Source organism: Hyposmocoma kahamanoa, unplaced genomic scaffold (assembly GCF_003589595.1).
Source record: "Hyposmocoma kahamanoa isolate Upper Pololo Valley unplaced genomic scaffold, ASM358959v1 102, whole genome shotgun sequence".
Taxonomy (NCBI): Eukaryota; Metazoa; Arthropoda; class Insecta; order Lepidoptera; family Cosmopterigidae; genus Hyposmocoma; species Hyposmocoma kahamanoa.
The window spans coordinates 18,740,056-18,762,185 of NW_020653337.1; the positions used below are offsets into that span (position 1 = coordinate 18,740,056).

General features: G+C 35.4%; 2 protein-coding genes across 2 annotated transcripts in view; both read right to left on the bottom strand.

The window, feature by feature from the left end:
* Nucleotides 1-2,506, bottom strand: part of LOC113236300 (general transcriptional corepressor trfA) — a 70,792-nt gene extending 68,286 nt beyond the window's left edge. Inside the window, exon 1 of the mRNA XM_026472314.1 lies at nt 2,419-2,506. The gene's annotated coding sequence lies outside the window, so the exon portion shown is untranslated. The remainder of the gene's footprint in view (nt 1-2,418) is intronic.
* A 6,853-nt stretch (nt 2,507-9,359) lies between these two features.
* The window catches only part of LOC113236614 (activating signal cointegrator 1 complex subunit 1), a 31,802-nt gene continuing 19,031 nt past the window's right edge, over nt 9,360-22,130 (bottom strand). Inside the window, exons 6-7 of the mRNA XM_026472770.1 lie at nt 20,559-20,731; nt 9,360-9,637 (exon numbers count right to left, since the gene is read on the bottom strand). Coding sequence (XP_026328555.1) covers nt 9,360-9,637; nt 20,559-20,731 — 451 coding nt within the window. The remainder of the gene's footprint in view (nt 9,638-20,558; nt 20,732-22,130) is intronic.

A 22,130-nucleotide genomic window follows, 5' to 3' on the forward strand; every position in this document is an offset into this window, starting at 1 on the left:
GTTCGTTATAGGTTCCATGGCTACGGCTGACTGCAAAACAAAACTTTGACTTGTAATTAATCGTATTTAGCGAAAGGTTATGACGTGTTTTCTGACTTCCGCAAACATTAATCATTTTCGAAGTAAAATACAAACCATCTATTTCTAGTTAATTAACACTTTTTAGACGCATATGAACACGGGTTACTTACTGTATAGACGAAGTCTTTGATGGACTGTCTTCTTGTCTAGATGAATGTTTGAAGCAATTGTAAAATTTCTGGTAATAAATTTTGAAACATTCCAAGATGAGTGTTAACCTCTTAAGAGTGGTTGCACACGGCGATTGCATCGCTACACTTGCGATATATAGGCGATTGCATCGATACAGTCGCTTATGTTGAATAATTATGTACGAAAAATATGTACAGGTTTATGTACATTATTTTATTTTGATAATTGTAAATTTAAAGGTGAAATTAATAAATACGTTAAATAAATAAATAACTTAATTAATTTAAAACGTCTGTCGCGTTTGTGAGAAAAGCGCTTACATGCTTCAGGCTAGAGCAAGAATGCCCTTAGTTTTATATGAAAAACTTTTTTCCTACATACCTAATGATCATATTTAGAATATTTTACATAGTGCCAAATTTGAATGCAACAATTACTATGTACATTGGGCGTTTGAAAAAAAAAGTGTAGAGTTTTTCCAATTATAATATCAAAGGTGTATAGCGTAATCCAGATATTTGAATTGTCCTTGCGAACAAAATGCGCAATACTGCGTAAAAATGACTCGAAATATTGCGGCATATAAAATTTCCGAAACGTAATAACCTTTTCTTTAAAGGAGTGCTATTTATTCCAATGGCCTACGGGCCATGCTATTTCCACCATTTTCATTTTTGTTTCCATTTATCATATGGCCGTGTTATTAAAAGTGCAGCTACGTCTTGGTCTTTCATTCAGAGCTAACTTTAATTAAATGTCAGGAACTCACATTCGTGAGAGATATATTTCTAGTTCACATTGTACACAAACCTTTTATTATAAGGAAGGGTCTATGTTTTTGTGGTCCCTAACAGCTATTTCATATATTTGGGTCGAGTAGAACATCTACTATGGAACGGCGGCTTCTTTCTTTTAGAGAATTTCGCGTCTTTAGTAAAAGCCTGGTTTCACGTACTAAACATGAACAACCCTTCAAGAGATGCCGCCTTAAAATGTTTTCCAGGTGGCATCCCTTTAAGGGTCGCATCTCCTACTACGTTAATAAAGTCCGTGCCATATTATTATTTAACTAAGAAAAACGCGACATATGTATGTACTACATAATATTCTATTTCTAGAAAGCATAAAAAAGACAAATGTAAATAGATAACATTATACAAGTAACGTACATGGAATGGCAGAACTTTGTTCTTCAAACGACTGTAGTTATAAACACAAATAGAAATGCGCTTCAGCCTTTCGCAATCTGCTGCTGGAAATAGGATTTTCCCAAATCGTTCGGTAAGAAGTACTAAAAAACCACACGTCATTGATGTGGCTCCTTCTCCCTTCAATGTTTCAAGACGCAGCATACCTACACATCGAGGGCTTGAATTTTTGCGATGCTCATAGTGTCATTGTATTTCAAGAATATTTGTACACTTAGTACGCCGTTAGTGGGTGTCTGTTACGAATCATAAATACCTAGGTCCCTTAGTATAAGATGCAAGTATGGTATAAACAGTTGAGACTAAAATATGCAAATCTCGCGCTTACGTTAAAGCCTTATGCGGAAGGCCATTTTTGTGAAAAATGTAGTACACATTTTAGTTCCTAATCATATCTCATCAAGGATAGTAAGCGTGTTATTGCAAAATATAAAAGTTTACTAGCGTTTACCATTCGTCATAATCGAGCATTTGAATACGAATATTTACAGGTATTGTTATTACAGTACTAAAACATATTTGTTCTGTTCTGCAGTTGTGCATGCCTAAAAATAATATAGTCTATAAAGCAAACTTAACAAATCAACATCATTGTGTTTAAACTTAGAAAGCTGAATGATAAAGAACGCAGTAACTTCACATTTGAGAATATATGTGCTATAAAAGAAACATTCCCTTCCGTCGCTATTCATTATGAGAGATATACACGGAATTTATTGCCTATCTCGAAATTCGGACGTGAGTTATAAATTTGTCTGAAACTTGGTAGGTGTCTAGTTATTATAACACAAAAAAGACGGCGACAAAAACGAGTATACAACCAACAAGGGCGTTTAATTACTCCTGGTTTTAATAAACCGGGTCTTATATTTATCTAAACTTTTTCAATGTTCATAAATAAAGTAGGTTACATAGGTAAGACGTACAATAACACAAAACAATTTTGGCCTCTAAAGTTTGCTTACATCATAAATATTTGATAAAGAATATAACTTACGATTTACAGCAAAATCCTGCAGCCAAGAAGCGCGTAATCGTCGGCGTAGCGGTCGTAGACGAGTGCGGGCGTAGCGCAGGACGGGCGCATCGCGTAGGCAATACGCCTTCACTGCCCCGCCCGCCACGGCGCGACGCTCCTAGCTCACTTCACATAGAGCTACGAAGCTTTTATTTTCGTAGGCGCTCTTGAAAACCCACGCTTATACTTTTAATTTCGTTTTAATAACACAAAATCATCAGAAAATCTGAAACGCAAACAGATTTGGACAAAAATAGCTACCTACATTCTTACACAAAAATTTAATTTCCTATTGAACCTACTCGTATATCGTATGGGATGGTACAAACCTACTATTTCTAGTTAACTCCTATTCTCGTTGTTAAGAATATCAGGCAGAGGAAATTAATAATCTATATTATGATAGGGTTACAAACCGTATTCCGTAATGCGCTCAATGATTTCAGTAGTACATACAATTTCTTGCATCTCCCTTCAGTTCATTTCTTTCATAACTCTTGGCCGATAACGTAGAGCTAGGAACTTCAAGAAAGCTATAGCAAGGACAAAGTACTTCATATTTTTCTTTGTCCATGCAGTAATGATTCATCTGCTCGCGTCTTCGTCCTAAAGGTCCTTTTATTATGAAGACACGCGTCTATTGTATAAACCCACACACGCTTACTCCTGAGCTAGTGTATCATCTTTTTAGAAGATTGCATCAGTGATATATCGCCGCTGGCCCACCCCGAATTGGAAACTTTACATGTCTTTAGTTTTCAATTCAAGTATCCTCGTAGTATTTTGCTCCACTAAAACATGTTCGCACATGTACAATAATCATCATCATGGGTAAGTAATATTTACAATAATCTGCTAAATTATTATACATTTCTATTAGAAGTTTAGTTCCCATGGGGTACACGACTGTGGCTCGATAAATGCCGTTCAGGCGGAAACTCAATAAACTCAGCGTCAGATTAGCCTTTCCGAGGGTAACGAGGGTGATCCTTCCATTGATACAGACATTCTCAATTTTGCCTTTAAACTGTCATCTAAGCAACATCGACTAACGATGGCCTCAGAGGGCCACGTTCATTATACTCCGTCCAACCATTTATTTAACTTTTGACAGCTCAAATTCTAACCAATTTAATTAACATTTATTTATTAAGATTTTCTATAACAATCGATTTCATTTACGAAGAAGCGGTCTTGTTCTTTTATGATACTATTTAAAGCTTGCGTGATAAATATATTAAAACTATTGTAGTTTCGCCTTCCCGCAAGTACCCGTAATGGTATAAGCGACCCATAATTAAATTATTAAGAGAAAAGGCGAAGTTTCACAAAAAATATTAAACTTATGGCAATGCTTACGACTGTGACTCATTCGTCTCATCGTGTAAGAGAGTGTGAGATCGAGGAAACTATGTAAACTATATTTCAAATATTGAAAAGTACATAAAAGAAAATCCCCGTGCATTTTGGTCATTTATAAAAAGCAAAAACCAGTGCAATGCGTACCCTCTGTGCTTGTATATGGTAACCGCTTGTCTGATCAAGGTGACGAAATTTGTAACTTACTTGGGGAATATTTTCATTCAACTTTTCTAAATCAGGGGTGACACCCCTAACACCAGGATAGATTCCATTTCAATTGCTTACCTCGACTAATCTGCTGATATATCTACGGTTGAAGTGATTACGCTCACACTCATAACCGCGCACTAGGGAAACCCTGTGTCGCGAGTGCCATGGACACATACATAGACAACCACAAATAACACCCAAACCAATGAGATAGATAAATGTAGGCCATACAAATATTTCTCGGCCTGGGAATCGAACCCGGAACCTCTGCGTAGCGGTCCAGCATGGTTACCGTTCTGCCCCGGAGGCATCTAAATTGAAACAAATGTTTTAAAAATATTGAAAACTTTAGATAGAATTTAAAAATCTGCAGGCCCGGACAACATTCCCGCAATATTAATAGTTAACTGTGCATCGAGTCTAGTTCTTCCTCTGTCTATGCTGTACCACCGCTCTCTAGCTTCTGGAAACCTGCCTTCATCACCCCCATTCACAAAAAGGGACAAGGTAGAAAATTATAGGCCAATATGTAAGTTGTGCCTGTTTGCGAAGGTCTTAGAAAAAATTGTCTACTCACAACTCTTATCTCGCGCTCGAACATTGGATTTCGCTGGATCAACAAGTTTCTGAGAGGTAGGTCTACCACTTCGAATCTCTTACTTTGTGCGGAATCTCTTTCTACCGTATATGTCTGAACCATCACAATATGTTGATGTAATATACCTATACGGATTATTCCAAGTGTCTTGATCGAATCGATCATAATAAATTGTTAGAAAAGGTCCAAAAAATAGGTATAAGAGGAAACTTGTTGAGACGTTTGTCTTCTTAAGTCCGAAATCGATGTCAGACAGTAGTTTTAGGTGGTTACTCATCTTTGCCTATCCCTTCCGGTGTTTTTCATAATTTTTGTAAATGATATCGCTTCCTGTTTTCTGAACTTTAAAATACTTTATATGCCGACGACATGAAAATATTTCATAAAATTAAAAATCTAAAAGACGCCCACTGTCTTCAGGATGATCTCATCAGATTTCAAAATTACTGTAGGTACTGTAATCAAATTGGCCCTTAATGTTTCAAAATGCTACGTGAGTAGCTATACTCGAAAACCCACAAAAATACTACACAAATATTTGCTTTTATAATGCTTCATTAACTAGAGACTCGATTAAAGATTTAGGGGTAACTTTTGATAGTAAATTGTTGTTTGATCAGCATATTGATAATATTGTCAAAAAAGCATCTCGTTCGCTAGGTTTTGTGTCAAGAATGTCGTCGGAATTTAAAAGTATCAAAACTTTTAAACTACTTTTTTGTTCTTACGTACGTAGCCGTCTTGAATACGCCTCCCAGGTGTGGAATCCTCATTATGATGTGTATTCTGCACGAATAGAATGTATCCAAAAGAGATTCTTACGTTACCTGCAATATCGAGCCGGTTTTATAGCCGGTAATTTCAGCCAGACTATGAGACTAGATGTCGCAAATTTAACTTTCTGCCATTATACAAACGGGGAGAAATGGCCGATTTGAAATGCCTAACTAACATAGCAAAAGGCACTGTCGATTGCCCTGGACTACTTGAGCAAATAGGAGTACGCACAGGCAAGGTTGCACTGATAAATCCTATCACCCTTTACGTTCCTGGGTTAGGACAAATTATAGGCAAAATGCATTTTTAAACAGAGCGTCTCGCTCATTTAACTCCTTAGTTAAGATATAGTGAGGTGGATTTGTTCAACACCAGTACGAACTAAAACGCGCTATTATAATAAAGTATAAGAATGTATTATAATTATTTATAATTTATTTCATTTCATTATAATTTATTAGACAGGTACCAAAATTTATCAACTTGAATAATCTTCGTTACATAATCTGTTGGCTCGATAAACACCGGAGCTAAAGAGGACATCTTTTCACTAAAATTAAAAATAAAAAAGTCCACGAAGTATTGCATTTTTGTATCTATGGTTGTATGTCCATAATTACGGAACTTCGGAGGCATGCTTACGTCAAAAGTTAAATACATGGTTGGACGGAGTTTATGTCGACTTTTGATTTTATTTAGTTGGAATACATTAATTATTTTGTTTTTGAAGTAAGTCTAGTTACAGTATACACCAGTAATGCGACGTTCTCCTTCTACTATACTATACAATGTAGTAAAAAAATGTATAGCACGGTCTAATACGACTAGACGAACACTTTTCGCGTCATTTTTTAGTAAAAGCCTTCCTATCAAACCGCCCTATGTAAGTAATGAAATTGTCGAGTTCAGTGTGGTTGGCACTTCCAATAATCTAATTAAACTTGTACCAATTGCCTTTCGGTTCTTGTTAGCCTGGGATTTAATTCCCTTACGACGCGAAGTTTTCTAGATTACGAATTCATTTCGCATCCTCAATGTTTCCTGTAAATGCTATTAAATGACTAAAACCGGTATTGTCCAAAAAACATTATTTCCTTCGACTTTTTAGCCCTTTAAACATTTTTTTTCAGTAACTCAATGTAAAGAAATGTGTCATTGTGTCATTTAGGACACAAAAGTAAAAAAGTCATTAAGAATAACACTTTTATAAATAATGAATTACTAATAATTATAAAACAATAGTTGAAAACCAAATACAAAGAACCGGCAACAAGCACATAGAAAAATTCGTGAGGTCTGATGGTTCGTTCCGTGTTTAGATGGTATAGCGTGACACGATTTGCTAGAAGACACCGGTTTGAATCCGGCCGGATCGAAGGAATTTTTTGTAAGTGTTCAATCTTTGCATTAATAATTATAACAAACTAGTGAAGTAATTTCATTAAAAAAAATTGAATATCAATTCAATACAAATTTAATTAATTACCTATTAACCATTTTTTACTTCAAGACGTGCTTCAAGACAAGTATTATCAATAACGTAATTGAATTTCGGGAAAAAAGCATTGAAATTGTGCTGCTATAATATCAGACTACCTCGCCTTCCCTATAGGATATTTAGCTTGCCCAAAAAAAGTAATGATTTTATTGACCTTGGAGAAGTCTGATTTGCAGAAAATAATGGGACGCACCTTACAAAGAAAGTTAGAACATTCTTAACTCTGCAACAAATACAAGTAGACTAGATTTGGCAATTTGCCTTGTATTTCATATTCAACCTTTGGCTTTGCCTTTAAACGACATTGTTCAAGAAAAATGTTCAAGAAAAACTAATATATGTAGGATGCCTTGTCCCTAAGCACAAAAATTGTATTAATATGACTAGCAGTAACATTTTTTTTTAGGTTTAGGTTTTATATTTAAAGGTTGAAATGCTGAAATGTTATGCGGCTAATAAAAATAGGTCCGTAGTTATGGCGAATGGAACAGTTATGATGTATGATGGATTAAAGTGAAACTTGACCACAATAAAGACTGATAAGTCAAAATGAGTTCGACTATGAACTTTATTTTTCAATTTTAGTGGAAAAATTTCCACTAATTGAAATATTTCGGAAAATTACCCAACAGTACCTAAGTGTACCTACATTTACTGTTGGGTAATTTGGGCATACCTGCACCTATACCGCACGCCCTCTTCTCAACAGAGTTGGCAAATAAGACAGCCGTCCACTTGGTACGATCGATCGTAACACGTCTTTCGCTGCATCAACACGCTCGTCAGTTAAGGGTAATCTTCACATCTGACATTTCTTCAGGACAGGGCGTACTCAATTTGCTCGTTATAATTTCGTCTTGATCGGTCCATACCAACTTACCCATAGGTACACACTGCCTTATAAATATGTTTTTTCAATCTTCTTTCATTCAGCTTGTCTACATGGTCACATGTACTAAGAATTCGTTACGGTCCTTTTTTTGTCGCTACATTTTCCAAAGCCGTCAAGTTTGGCGCTAGCGCACGTAACGCCCGGTGCAATCGTTACTCTGGCGCCCTTTAGTAGGCACGCGATCTTTGGAATACTTACAGTTATATTTTCACCAGTGATCGTAAATTCGGGTGTAAAATGGTGTAATCATACAGTCATGATGGGAAGCCATAGGCCGTTTACGTCGCTTGCGGCAAGCGACTCAGGCTTTTCAGGGGCAGCGTTCGGAGCCCCTTAATTTTTTTTATTTTTTATTTTTTCTTATTTATATCAGGTAACAAAGACCCATGTATACATACATACCTTATAGACTAACATACATAACAATATAAAAACAAAATACACCTATATTATATATACCTTAAAACAAACATACATACAATATAATAATAAAAACTAATCTACACGATTTCCCTTATCGGCGACGTGTGGTGCAATCTGGTGTCAGGTAACCGGCCGCGGAATCGCTGATATATGACACCCTTCGGCCAAAATTCCTCTTTCATGAAGGTCGAAAGATGTTCGGTCGGTATTCTCACCACAAACGAATTGAAGTTCACTTTGCGGCGAGACTCCAACCGCTCGACCCTCAGGGTGTATTTGGTTTTATGCCTGATATACTCCACTATCTCCTCAGACTTCGTGGAGTAATGCAGCCGCGACAGGTACATCAACGTCGTCGGTACGGCCGGACGCAGCAGGAAGTTCGGTCCTGTCGGAGCTGTGCCACACAGATTACGGCTGATGGGCTTCCTCTTCACCACCTTTGTGAAGCCATCCTCGTCGCACTGGACCGTCTGCCTCTGTGGTTTTACAACTTCAGAGACAGGCACACGGAAATTGTTTTTATCCTTAGCCGATTGCCGCCGCTCGAATTTCGAAGTGGCGGGTCGGCTAGTTGAAGCGGCTACAGCGGCGTATGCACGTGTCGGGGTTGACGTGCACACGCGTGACATTTCCACCGAGGCAGAGAGGCGGGCAGCGGGGCGCGGCGCATCGTGCGCGGTGGCAGCAACGAATGGTGACGCATTGTGTGCCGACTCGAAACTGCTGACCGAGGCATTCAGCGCTGCTCCGCGTCGTGTGTTTACATTAGAGGCTTCTGGTGACCTACATATCGAAACAGCATTGCTTAATAACGCAACTTGGGTACGCAGCTCACTTATGATGTTATCCGAAGCCTCTAAATGACACCCTGTGCCCGTGTGCTCGCACACCCTGCACCTTAGGTAAAGCCAGCTCAGGATATGCTGCATATTGCTACCTTGACCAGAAACGCAATACTGATAACATTAGTCGTCGTAGCAAATAATGAAATACATTATTTTTCGTTTTTCTGAACGATTATGCATGTGCGTAGACATCATTGTAATTAAAAAATTTCTCCATATACGATATACAGGTTCTACGTTTTGGAATGCTTAGTAGTTTAAACACAGTCAACATAATAAAGAATTTAATAAATTAATAAAAAGTAGAAACAATCAACTTTTCTTACAAGTGACAACACAACTGGGTTGGTAATATCCGTCGCTTCTTTTCCCGTACCGTTGCGATAGATGAAACTCTTCCACGTCCATTACTCCGAAGTCGTAATCAGCGAATTTTTCTAATATTTTCGATCCATCAAAGGTTAACCTTTTCCCCGAATTTCTTGACTTAGAATTTGAATCCCCAAGAGAAGTAGAAGACCGTTGCCGGAATTTCGAGTTAATTAATGTTACGTGTAATTTTACGTGGTCGTTCTCCCGATCCATGAAACCTAGAAAGTAAACATTATTAAGTAAGAAAAAATCTGATTTCAGACTAAGGTGAAAATCTAAGTGAAAAACGCAGACGAACAAAAGTTGTACTGAAACTAAATAAAATGTCAATGTCAACAAAGTAAACTATTACAACCAATTAGATAGCCAGGTGGTAATACCTGATTGGTTGGTTTCTGGACATTGTTGGCGACGATTCGGGTCAACGCAAACTTTATTAAATAGAAAAGTACCGTGAGACTTAGAAAACTTCGCGCCTCATTAACCACTTAAGTCTCATTTGTTCACAAACATCCGTCATATTTTGAAATCGCAAATAAAAGGAACCATAGAAATTTAAGATATGGGCATAGAATAGTTTACTCGGGCGGTCATACTTCAACATTTTACCACAGAAACTTTTACGTAATGTCGGTCAAGATATACCTACAACAGCATTACGAATAAATTTAAAAAATCGAGTGCGTTAAATTTAAAAATGCTATTAGTAAATTGTTAAGTACCAAACCTTGATACAGTGTACAAGAGTTTTTTTCTTTCATATTCTAATGCAATTTAATTTTATTTAATATTTTAATCTGTGATATTAAATAACATTTAATAATATTGTACACCTTAACTGGTAGACTATAAGCACAAACCAACGTTTATGTATTGACCTATAGTTATGCAACAAATGTATTCTTATTATTTTTATTCTCATAAGACTTTAGAACCTGATGTGGTTAGTGTAGGATTCAACAAATCATACATATGACTTTAATAATAAGAATGAAATAAACGAGGGCACTTGCTCGCCACCGCAGCCTGCGCCCGCGTCTGTACTGACCGGATTGACAGGGCTTTGGCGCGCAATTTTAGTCGAGCCACCGCCACGAAAGTTCCATAATTAATGCTTGCTTGCGTTTGGCGGGGTAAACGGCGTAGAAAGCTGCCTTCCGCGCAAAGGCGTTCACGAGTCTTCCGCTTTGCTTTGCGGAGAGACTTGCGCGCATGCGCGGCGCCTTGCCTTTGTTTGGGTCGTCGACACTCTCGAACCAGCTGCTGCAGGACAGCACCACTGGCCAATCACAGGATTGGCCAGTGGTGCTGTCCTCCGCAAACGTTCCTTGTTGCTTACGTGGAAATATCAAGCTTGCTAGATATCGAAATCACGCAACGCAAAGCAAGCGGTAGGCGCAAGCGAGCGACTCGTGAACAGTCCTACCTTCGCGTACGCGACAGATCTTTGCGAAAGCGCGAAGCGAGTCACGTAAGCAAGCGAAAAACGCAAGTGAAAGACCCGTGAACCACGGACCACGGACTGGTTCGATACATGTCGAGCAAAAAATTGCTTTAATCAATCAGGTGTCCTCCGACTGGTTATCCATTTAGGCATTCTATTGAGTCGATCAGCGAAACTATAAAAAAAGTGGGAAATGCCCAAAATGCGCCCCATTTTCAGATACGGCCTTTTACTAACCTATTAATCACTTGATCGAGCCAAATTACAAGCTCCTTTTTTTGTAGCGTTTTATGGATTTATACTCTAGCCAAAGTTGATGTAAAATATTATGATAAGAAACAAAAGCATATGATTTCTAGGGTTTTCACCTAAGACTGTTTTACAGTTGATAGTACTAATCTTAAAGTCATGCCCGTGATGAATTTTGTTGAATAGAAATATAAAAATCACTAGTAATTAAAAATTTGAAAAACTGTGTCATTCCTAATGAGTTTTTGAGTTGAAGGGAGAGATTGCAAACATTCCTAGTTTGAGTAGTAATCCAAGTTCAAAATCGGAAATTGATGCTGGAAAAGGTATAATTACGTAATAAATTAATGGAAAATAAAATCTTACAATTTTGTTTCTTATATCTACCATTACCTACTATCTAGCAGTAAAGTATTAATATGTATCAAAAATGTAAACAATAACTGAGTCTATAACTTTAGTTGATATACCCCAGAGATCTTCACTATTTTTAATACGAGTATGTATTGATTTAAAAGCTTTTATGATGTCTTGTGGATTAGCATGACGGAAATTAAATAAACTGCCACAACCGTTAACATTTTCCTTTAGGAGATCAATAGCAAGATAAGGGGAGGAATATATCTCTATCGTGTTGTTTAACCCTGCCTGAGTCTTTATTTATTATGCTCCAAGTAGTTTTAGATTTATTGATATCGATTGTCTAATTTGGTCGCTGTGAAACTTAACCTTAACAGCTACACACACATTTTTAAATATTTTTGAATAATTTCTAACATATTAAGTGAAATTGGAATTAGTATTATAAGTTTTCATAGCATATAGCTCATACAAACGAGACCTACTCTTATGAATACCTACTGTTGCCCAGTCGTTGAATTTAGTCTCTCTATGGAAAGTTAATGTTTTCGATTTAAATACATTATTATTAATTAAACCAAATATCGTGCTATTTAAAGTATTTGGAACCTCCGGTATGTGGGGTAGGGAATTTAAACTATTGCGGATATTATTTTGAAATCTAATGATTCGTTCTGTGGTAATCGGTCTGCAGAGAAATTGGTCTACTTTCTTGCTCATTTTACAATTAAAAGAAGCCAATTGGCCGCTATGGTCTGATCTTAAACAATTAATTATTGATTTAGACACTGCGTCTGTGTTACAAAAGATGTTATCAATACAAGTATAAGAGGAGGCAGTGATGCGAGTTGGTTCTAAGAAAAGATAATTCAAGTTAAAACTTTTAAATAAATTCCTACAGAAGTAGAACAGTTTTCTAACAGGTTTACATTGAAATCCACATATTACTACGTTTTGTTTGGTTGGAAAAATTCGCTTTAAACTATCTTCCATAATTAATTCAACTCGTTAAAATTAGCAGAGGGGGGCCTGTATACAAATAAGACGACAAACTGATCCAATTCCACACATGAAATCTCAATAGTTCGTTCAGTAGAAAGATCTGTGATATCCTTACGCTCTTTAAATTTTAAGTTACGTTTAATAATAATCATGGATCCACCTCTACTTAAGCTCTTTCTTATGAACGAACTGACTATTACATAATTTTCTATGTTGTTAATTGCTTCGTAGTCTTTCAGCCAGTGTTCTGTAACATAAAACACGTCAACGGAAATATCGTGCAAAAAAAGACTTATTTCTAATGTTTTGCCAGAAAAGCCTTGATACATGGAAACGATTAGACTTTTCTATTGTCGTGTTATTCAGTTTAAATTATGGTTACTAATAAGTATACTGTTGCTACTTAAAGTAGGAGCATTGTCGTGGGACTGTGTTATATCTTCTATAACAGTGTCCTTAATATTAAAAGATAGCAAACTAGCTATATGTCTCAGATACCTTATGGGTTAAAGTAAATTATTCTCAAAAAGTTTGAAGTTCCTTACGAACTTATTAGTGTCAAAACAAAATATAACGTCACTATGACGGCAAGTCAAATTATGAATGTGCGAATTTATGTTATATAATATACTTATTACGAGCGATGCCTAGGTTAGAGCAGTAAGGGAATGCACTTAGTACGAATTTACACCCACATTTCTCATGAATTCTCAAGAACACGTTAATGCTACTATTTATTTCTTTTTTACTAATGTTATTCCTATCACCTATTATAAGAATCACTGTACATTTATCAAACTTGCAACCACTTAATAGTGTAATAATTTGACTAAAAGTAGCTCCTGGATAGCAATAGTTGACTACCCTTTGTTGTAAGTGGTTACTTAGGTGGTGGCCTAGTCCTACGCCTATTCTATCAGAATAAACTACCGTTCTCCTGGATGACCTAGTATGAGTTCTAATAGTCTTCGTTGACCGTTGACTTTGTCGAACTTCAACAGTTGTAGTCGAGCAGATACGTTTTCCTGCAGCAACGCTGGCATACGATGCACGTCCTGGTTGCGTTGATGATGTGGGTGGTGGGGATGGAATCTGATTTATTTCTACTGGATCATTTGTTTCACTAAGCTACGTAGATACAAGATACGTAGTGTATAAGATCATTGCTACTTACCTATTTTAATTTCTAATTACGAGACCACGCCGTGAACGAAGGTAGGTAGTGTAGTCTAGGTTCTACTCTATGAGTAGAATCACTGGCTGAATGAACAGTTTTGTAATTAGAATGTGTGTTGAAAAATGAAGTAAGGAAAACAATAGAGCATCTTGATAGATCGAAATATAGCCCAACACTATAAGCATGTAAAAAAGTGCAATAAAGTAAATTTTGAAGATTACTCCAGTTTATATTCATAAAAGTACCTCTCGCTACGCATCCTGAGGTAGGTCCCAGTTATAAAATGGTGGAATTCGCAGGCTTACAAATGATAGAAGTACGAATCCCGAAGAGAAAATTTTTTATATTTTTATTTTGAAAATTCTGGTAATGGAAGAGATATAATATAACTCAAGCCTGCAAATGATGGACGCAAGCTTACGAATGAAGAAAGGATTTTGATGAAGAAAAGTCCGTCGTGAAATATTTTTATATGTTGGCACCTTTTGTATCTGTTTTTATTAATGATGTAAGTTGCGAGGCGTTGGTGGATACTAGTGCTTCGGTTTCTATAATCTCTCGTTGTTTTGCAGAAAAGTTGTTTTACATTTGCGTAGTGACGATACTCCAAGTTTTCCTTTGTGTACAATGGGCGAAACGCCAATAAATGTGCAGTCGTCCACCAAAGTGTCGTTGACATTTAATGGAAAGGTATATCAATCAAGGTTGCTGGTTGTAGAGGAACTTGAAGAATAACTAATTTTGGGCCAAGATATCTTGAAGAAATATGATAACAAGTTGTCAAAATTAGAAATTGACAATAAAATTTCTTCTTCTAAGTCCATGACAGATATTGGGTCAAAGAAAGAAAAGTCTTCTTTGAAACCGATATCAAAAAGTTTAGATAACTTCTCGCTAGATAGATCGGAATATGTAAACTCTTCGGTTTTGCCAGAAATAATAGATAAAGGTGACATAAGTGAAAAGACGTGTCAATTACGTCAGGATTGTGATTTCAATAAAAATAATTATAAATATGCTTTGCCGAAGATAAATATAAAATGTAATTCGGAAAGCGATATTTTTAAACCTATTGTAAGTAAAATGGACAATTTCCAAGGCAAGTTATTAAAACAAGCAGCCTCGATGGAAGTGCATAAAGAATATATAGGTAATATACAATCGCAAGAGAAGCGTAAATTTGATAAAAGAGACAGGGTTGCTTTGATATCTAAGAGGTATGTTACGCGGAAGTTAGGGTAGTAGATCGATTGAGTAGGGTTAATTATATTGTGAAAAGATTAGGTATAAATAGGAATAGATTGGGTAGGCAGGATCTACTGCATGCGAGTAGAATGGAAACGTTCTATAAGAGATAATTTAATGTTTTCTTGGTTTCTACTAGGTTAATTAATCTTTTATATTTCTTTTTCATATGGAGCCACGATGACATTGTGAGAAATATTTTGAGGGAACTTGTTATTTTCCGGCAATGCAGACTTTGAAGGACGGGAGGAGATGATGGAGTACCGATTTGGATTAGATAGATATAACTTACTTTTTCTTTATTTTTTTTAATTTGATAGATATATTGTCCAGTATATGTGCATAGTTCGTGCTCACCCTCCCAGATGAACAAGAACTGTCTGCATTCGGGGAAAATATATTTATTTAATTAATTAGGCATCCTTCATATGGAATATCCCCATCTCATATGTATGTTAGGATATGTTGTTAGGGTTATATGTGTTTTTGTGCTCGTTTGTTTAAAGAAAGTGAGAAAAGCTGATAGAACGTGGATAGCTGCAGGATGAGGACTAAGCCAGCTGGGAGATCAATATTGATGTAACCCAGTGATCATCCGATGGATGCTCAAGCCTGTGTCGTCGTTGTGGCAGCATGCACGTTGAAGACAATTTAGGGAAACAGTTACGAAGTTTTCAATAGTGATGTTTAGCAATTTTGTTAGGATCATTCAGCCAGGCTAGAGTCGCTGAAATAAAGTGTTAGGGTTTAGTCAGATTCCCTAATTAGCTAGGATAGCGAGTAATTATATTTTTGAATTGTTTGGTTAGGATGTGGTCATGGTCTGTCCTTTTAGATAGGTTTTTGGCAGACTAAAGCCATAGCCTCCTCGGTGGTTACTTGTTGGTAAGATGATAGCTTCCGAGCAGTGTGTGGCTAGTCTATAGTAAAGGCTGATCACTGATGTAAGTTGCCTATCATAGATAGAGCACCAGCTAGGGATATTCACCCCTTCAGCTGTGAGGAAGAGGGATGTAGTTCTACACAGAAAAAAAGGATTTCTACTAATAAGAAAGAGCAATTTCTCACAATATTTGCTAATTCTGAAAAAATATTTATTAAAAGTAATAAAATATTGTCATCACAAAAATACTGCTTATCTTTTTCTAATACAATTTTACTCTTAACTTTATTCTAACTTTGAGACAAATACGTTCCCTTCAAAATTTTATTTCATCTCTAATCAATTCATTGGACATTACTTACATCAAGAAATTTTTACCTCTTACATCAAATTTAAATATTCTTAAATGAATTCAAAATTTCTTGGGTGTATTTTAAGAAAATATATTCTTAAACAAAAAAAGAAGAAGTTTTCTATTAAGATTAATATTCTAAATTCTAGAGTATATTCTTAAAGCACTATTTCGTTGCGTTTTCATAGTCAATGTTGTCGTGACATGTTGCCGAAGGCGCACGCGGTAAAGATTACTTTTACTTGTGCTTGTAATTATAAAAATCATAAACAGTCATTTATCCAAAGAAACAATACATAGTATCTCTAGTTTGTTAGGGTGTTATTTATAGTCATGAGTTAAGAAATTTGGTGGATGAAATCAAACTACACTTGTAACAAGCACAACTTTAACATGCAATTAGTTCCGTGACGCCACTGCTAGATGGCATTAGTTGTACTCTGAAACGCGCTATCGTTTTGTTAACTTCAATAGTATAAAGTCATCTCATATATTTGGAATTGTTAGTGCTATCTGCCGACGTAGCATTTGTACGGCACTGAATGGTCCTCAAGTATTTGAGAAGATTCCGTCCTATTTCTGCTACTTTAAGGTTTGACACTGAACTGTGTGCTTTCACGCTAGTGAGACATACTGTTGGGTCCATAACCCTGTAAATTTACCCTTTTTGAAATTAGAAAACACAAATCGAAGTCAAATAATTAAGTACCTCTCAATTTTTCATTCTATTTTTTTTCAAATCGAAATTGGACATTTCTAATAACAAATAAATATTTTGTTGAATCTAGAGTGGCTTTGTGACTTGATGTAAATTAATTTGCTCTTGGATTAAATATTTCTGTCTCATAACTAAAATATACTTTTGAGACGTTTTTTTACTATTATCAAGTAATTATTCTCTAGCGTCTATAGGGAGAGGATCGTTTTGTTGGATTTAATAAATTTGTCTTCATAAAAAGAATTTTGTCTTTTTCTAAGTAATCTGTTTTTACCGTGTAGGCTCTACTCTATGAGTAGAATCACTGACTGAATGAATAGTTTTGTTATTAGAATGTGTGTTGAAAAATGAAGTAAGGAAAAGAATAGAGCATCTTGATAGATCGAAATATAGCCCAACACTACAAGCATGTAAAAAAGTGCAATAAAGTAAATTTTGAAGATTATTCCAGTTTATATTCATAAAAGTACCTCTCGCTACGCAATCCGAGCTACGTCCCAGTTACAGTAGGTAGGTTGTTTTCCTATGCCATCTTTGGTTCCTAGCAACATTTCGTTTTTTTTATTTTTTTATTTATTTATTGAGGTTCACCAGCAATTGTTACATCGATACATGTACATTTTACAATGGTAAGGGTGTTTAGCTATTGGAACTGTGTATAGCTAAACCGTGCATTTCGTATCCAGAAAAAATGTGTTAGAGCTATATGTAGAATAGGCCCGCTTGAATCTTGTCGACCGCTTTTTAACCGACTTCAAAACAGGAGGAGGTTCTCAATTCGTCTGTAGGTTTTTTTTGTATGTATGTTACGCGATAACTCCGCCATCTGTGAACCAATTTTGACGATTCTTTTGGAAAGAAGGTACCTCAGATGTCTCGTTTAAATTTCAAGAAAATATTCCACCTCTAAGGGTGGCAAACTAGGCGATGAATGACTTTTGGGGTCGGTTTTTTTAACCGGAGGTCAGGTTATTAGAAAGCTAAATCTTTTAACGCTTCCTGTTATGTACGTATTAGAGGTACCTATGTATGTTTGTTAAAAAAAATATTGTCTTAATTGCTAGGAAACGTGAAGTATGTAGTTTTTTAACTAGATATCCAAACCTCTTAGCTGGCCCTTCCCATAACACTACTTGCTTTGATAGGAATTGTATACAGGGTGCAACAGAACGACCGACAAAGCCGAAAACCGCGAAGAGTCTAAATATGTACTTAATTGTACAGAAAGTATTTCTGCTCTAAGTGTAATAGTTTCCGAGTTATTCAATGATAAAGATTTGATTGAAAAGTCTGTGTTGTCAACTCTACACACAGCTGTTGGAGGCAACTGCGAGGTACACAGAACAAAATCTTTGTAATTTAATAGGTTGACCTCAGTCGTTGATCAGCACCCTATCAGTCGCTTTCTTTGATCAATCATTATGTGAATGATGATTAATTATGCGGGTATTTCATTATTTACATTTGCTGAAAAAAATGCACCTCTCATAGAATCTTCGGGAGACATGTTGTTTCTAAACTATGCGTTGTCATAAACTACCTACAACAACTTAAGAAAAGTAAAGTTTTCTAAATGACCCTGACAGGAGTTCAAATCATATTGTCTGCGTCATAAGAGAAGACTAACTTAAATAAACATAACTAAATTAAGTAAACACGTATTACAACATGCGTCAAGTACTCAAATTACAATAGTCTCGTAACCCTTAATGCGGCCCTAACGTAAAATAGTAAATTAAGTCAGCCAATCACGTCACTTATCACCGCTTAGAGATAAACACTTGATACCTGTTATCTGTTTTTGGTAGCATAATCGGGAGATCGTTTCTTTTTGTACTAGTATATTTTTCAATGCATTTGCAAATACTTTTAATATACACTACAAGAATTTACTAACTTTAAAACGAAGAGTTCATTTTAATGAGATCAACATTTAAAACAAAATTTTCTGTTAACTTGAGCTGAGTAGTTGAAATTTTAATAAACGTAATGTAAAAATAAATTAAATTAAAGAAAATTGCGAAACCTATTTCTTTGTCATAATTGTCTTTTTAAAATTAACATTTAGATATTTAATAATCAACGATATCCGACGCGTACGCCGCGCCGCCGCCGCGCGCATTTATATGCAGAGTTGCCAACTAAGCGACTTTGTCCCTTTTTGTGACATTTTGATACAAAAGCTTCTTTTTTGGCGCGTATTTAATTAGGTTTAATCGTTTAAAATTGAATATTATTTTTAACTTAGTATTCAGGAGTCTTTTGCCTGTACTGTGACCATAAACTTCTGGCCAATTAAATGGACCTTCTGTTTAGTGATGTTTGCTTTAGTCTAGTTGGCAACACTTTTTCATTCATAAATTAGTTCAAAATACCTTGTTGTTGTATGGTATCTCATCATATCTCGCGATCTCATGTTTTTCTCGTGTTTACAACAAAACAACGTTTACTTATTAATTTTTGGGTTGTGACAGCAACTTATTGGAATACTGCCGTTATTAAGTAGTGTTTATGTTAAGCAAGTAAAGTGTATTAGTGTGTTTGTGTGGAAAACCACATCCGCGTGTGACCGGCACACCCAGGAATGTGTCTGGAATGTCTGCAAGAGTAAAGGGGACGTGGACAAATCGAACATCCTTTTAACTTAAAGTAAATTCAATGTTATTATTACCTATTAAAGTGAGTACACTTTTATTTCTTCTGAGAGTGCCAATGACTCGAACGCCGCCTGTGGGGCAGAAGATGTACTAACCCACTCTCGATTCGCTTAGAGTTGTTGCAACGCGAAAGGTTTAAATCTGGACGAATATTTTTCAATTGCTCTGGTTTTATATTTAAAGTAAATAAAACTCATGTATGTAGGGTTCTTAACATGGTATTTTCGGCTTTGTCGGTCGTTTTGTTTGTATTTGTGCTGTCCATACTTCTTTGATATTGTTTATTTTATGATTTTATTGTCGTCATTTCATTGGCATTTTTCTTAGATGGAAAAAAATGTTTCTTAATTTTATTTGACATTGCTTATTTGACATATTACATAATTTTAATTTTATGACATTATTTAACGTCAATTTAATATAAATTTTATTCTCCCTCTGAGTCACCGAACAAAATTCTAACATACCGTCCATAACGTTTATGAAGCTAGAAAACGGACACTGGCAGAATTGAGGCATATAGTCTCACAAGCCATTCATTAAAAAAAAAATATATATAAATTTTGCGTGCCAGTACCTGGTGCAACACGTATTCATGACACTTTGTGTAATATCTTTTGTTACCGTGTTTGCTTGCGAATAAATATATTTAATTTCATTTCATTAAACTAGATGCACAACTATTTAAAGATGAAACAGCTTGCATTAAATGAGCAGAACAGTCTTTATATAACAGTGTATACATACAAAGAAAAAAGAACAAACTGAATATAACGATAAAATATAATAATCAGAATAAAAATATACATCCTAAATGTAAAGTGTAATATAATTTTTTGCAATTAATGCTAAGAATATTGCTAGTTTGCTTGCTAAAGATTCCCTTGCGGAGACCGGTTATCAAGTGATTAAACATTCTACGTCGAATTTAGGTTAGAGTATAGATTATATATTCAAATTCCCAGTATTATTTACATTTATATTCATATTATGTATATTTCATAGTGTTTATAAAAATATCAAGAAAAATGAGAAACAATATCATTACTTACCCGCTTTATAAAAATGATCTACTAAAGCGTCCGATATGTTTTGCAGTGTGCCTTTCGGAGCATTTACCTCGTGCACCTCGCCGTACAAAACGTCAATTTCTGAAGGATCATCGTTCATGTACGAGAGGCCTTTCAAACTTATCTTGTAGGGCATGTGATCTTTAAGCGCAGGTCTATAACAATATAAAATAAAAAAAATTAACAAGACATTCGTGCAGAAAACAAAAAAGTTATTACATTGGCATAATAGTACATATAAAATAAATGTAAGCAATGTAGACAAGACATTTAACACTCAGCATTGCTGATTTTCAGTCTTCATCTGTTAGCAGCTATTTGCTTACTTCATCAGAACAGAGCGTACGCTGGAACTGGTGTACCTCAACTATACCTCTACATTAAGTGATTATTGCTTAAAGGTTGTCAATGTAAAATCTTTATATTGCATATTTAATTTATTATTTAAAGCTGGTAGTGGCTGTTGCTCATCGAGTATATAACCAGAAATAGAGACGAAATGTCATTTAATTTGTTTGATTATATATATATATATGTGATTAATTTATTTGACTATTCTGCTAAATCATAATGGTGACAACTGCGCTCCGATTGGCCAGCCCGAATTCGAAACAATTAACAGGTGTCGTCAATTGTTTCACGTCAAATCGACCAGTTTAACTTGATATTTGCTATAATGGACGAAATGGATGAAATGTGATTCCGTTTGTTTTGTAGTTAGATATTTTGCTGTTTTTCCCACACCACGGAATAGAACAGCCCGTCATAGTTAGAGGTATTCTCTTTATTACATTAAATACAGAATATTCTTGGAATATATATTTTTTTTTTTTTTTTTCATTTATTATCTTATAAATTTTCATACAAAAAAACAATAGGTAATAACTTAGCATAGCAAATCCACTAAGGTTTAATATTATACTAAGAATTAAGTTTACGCCAATGATGATAAAAATAGTACATAAATCAAACAACAAACTTTACAGTAGTAAGTGCATAGTGCCAAACAAGATAAAATAATAAGAAGAATTGGACAAATACATATGGTACTGTTATTTATTTAATCGTATAAATATATGTGTTTTGAAGAGAACTAAGTAAATGTTCTTTAAGTTTATACTTAATATTTATAGCAGTCAATTTATCACGTAATTCGATAGGCAGTTTATTAATAAGTCGAGTAACAATATAATCAGTCGTTCTTTTTCCGTATTCATTGTTTACGCGAACCGGTTTGCTACTTAGTTCACGCCGAGCTGCCGATCGGGTATATACGGAGTGTACCGGTTGTGGCTGATTATTAGTTGAAAAGAACATTTTCTTCAATAAAATAAATTTTACCTGTGAATGGATGGGTAATACTTTACAGTGTTTAAAAAGCCCAGTATGATCGTCTCTAAATTGATTCCTAACCTTAACTGATACTATATTTTTTAGTATTCTTAATTGAATATCATAAATTTTATTTAAATAAGTTTTATATGTACGCCCGTAACTATCTAAACCGTACTGAATATAAGATTCAGCTAGCGAATTATAGAGCATTAGCTTTAC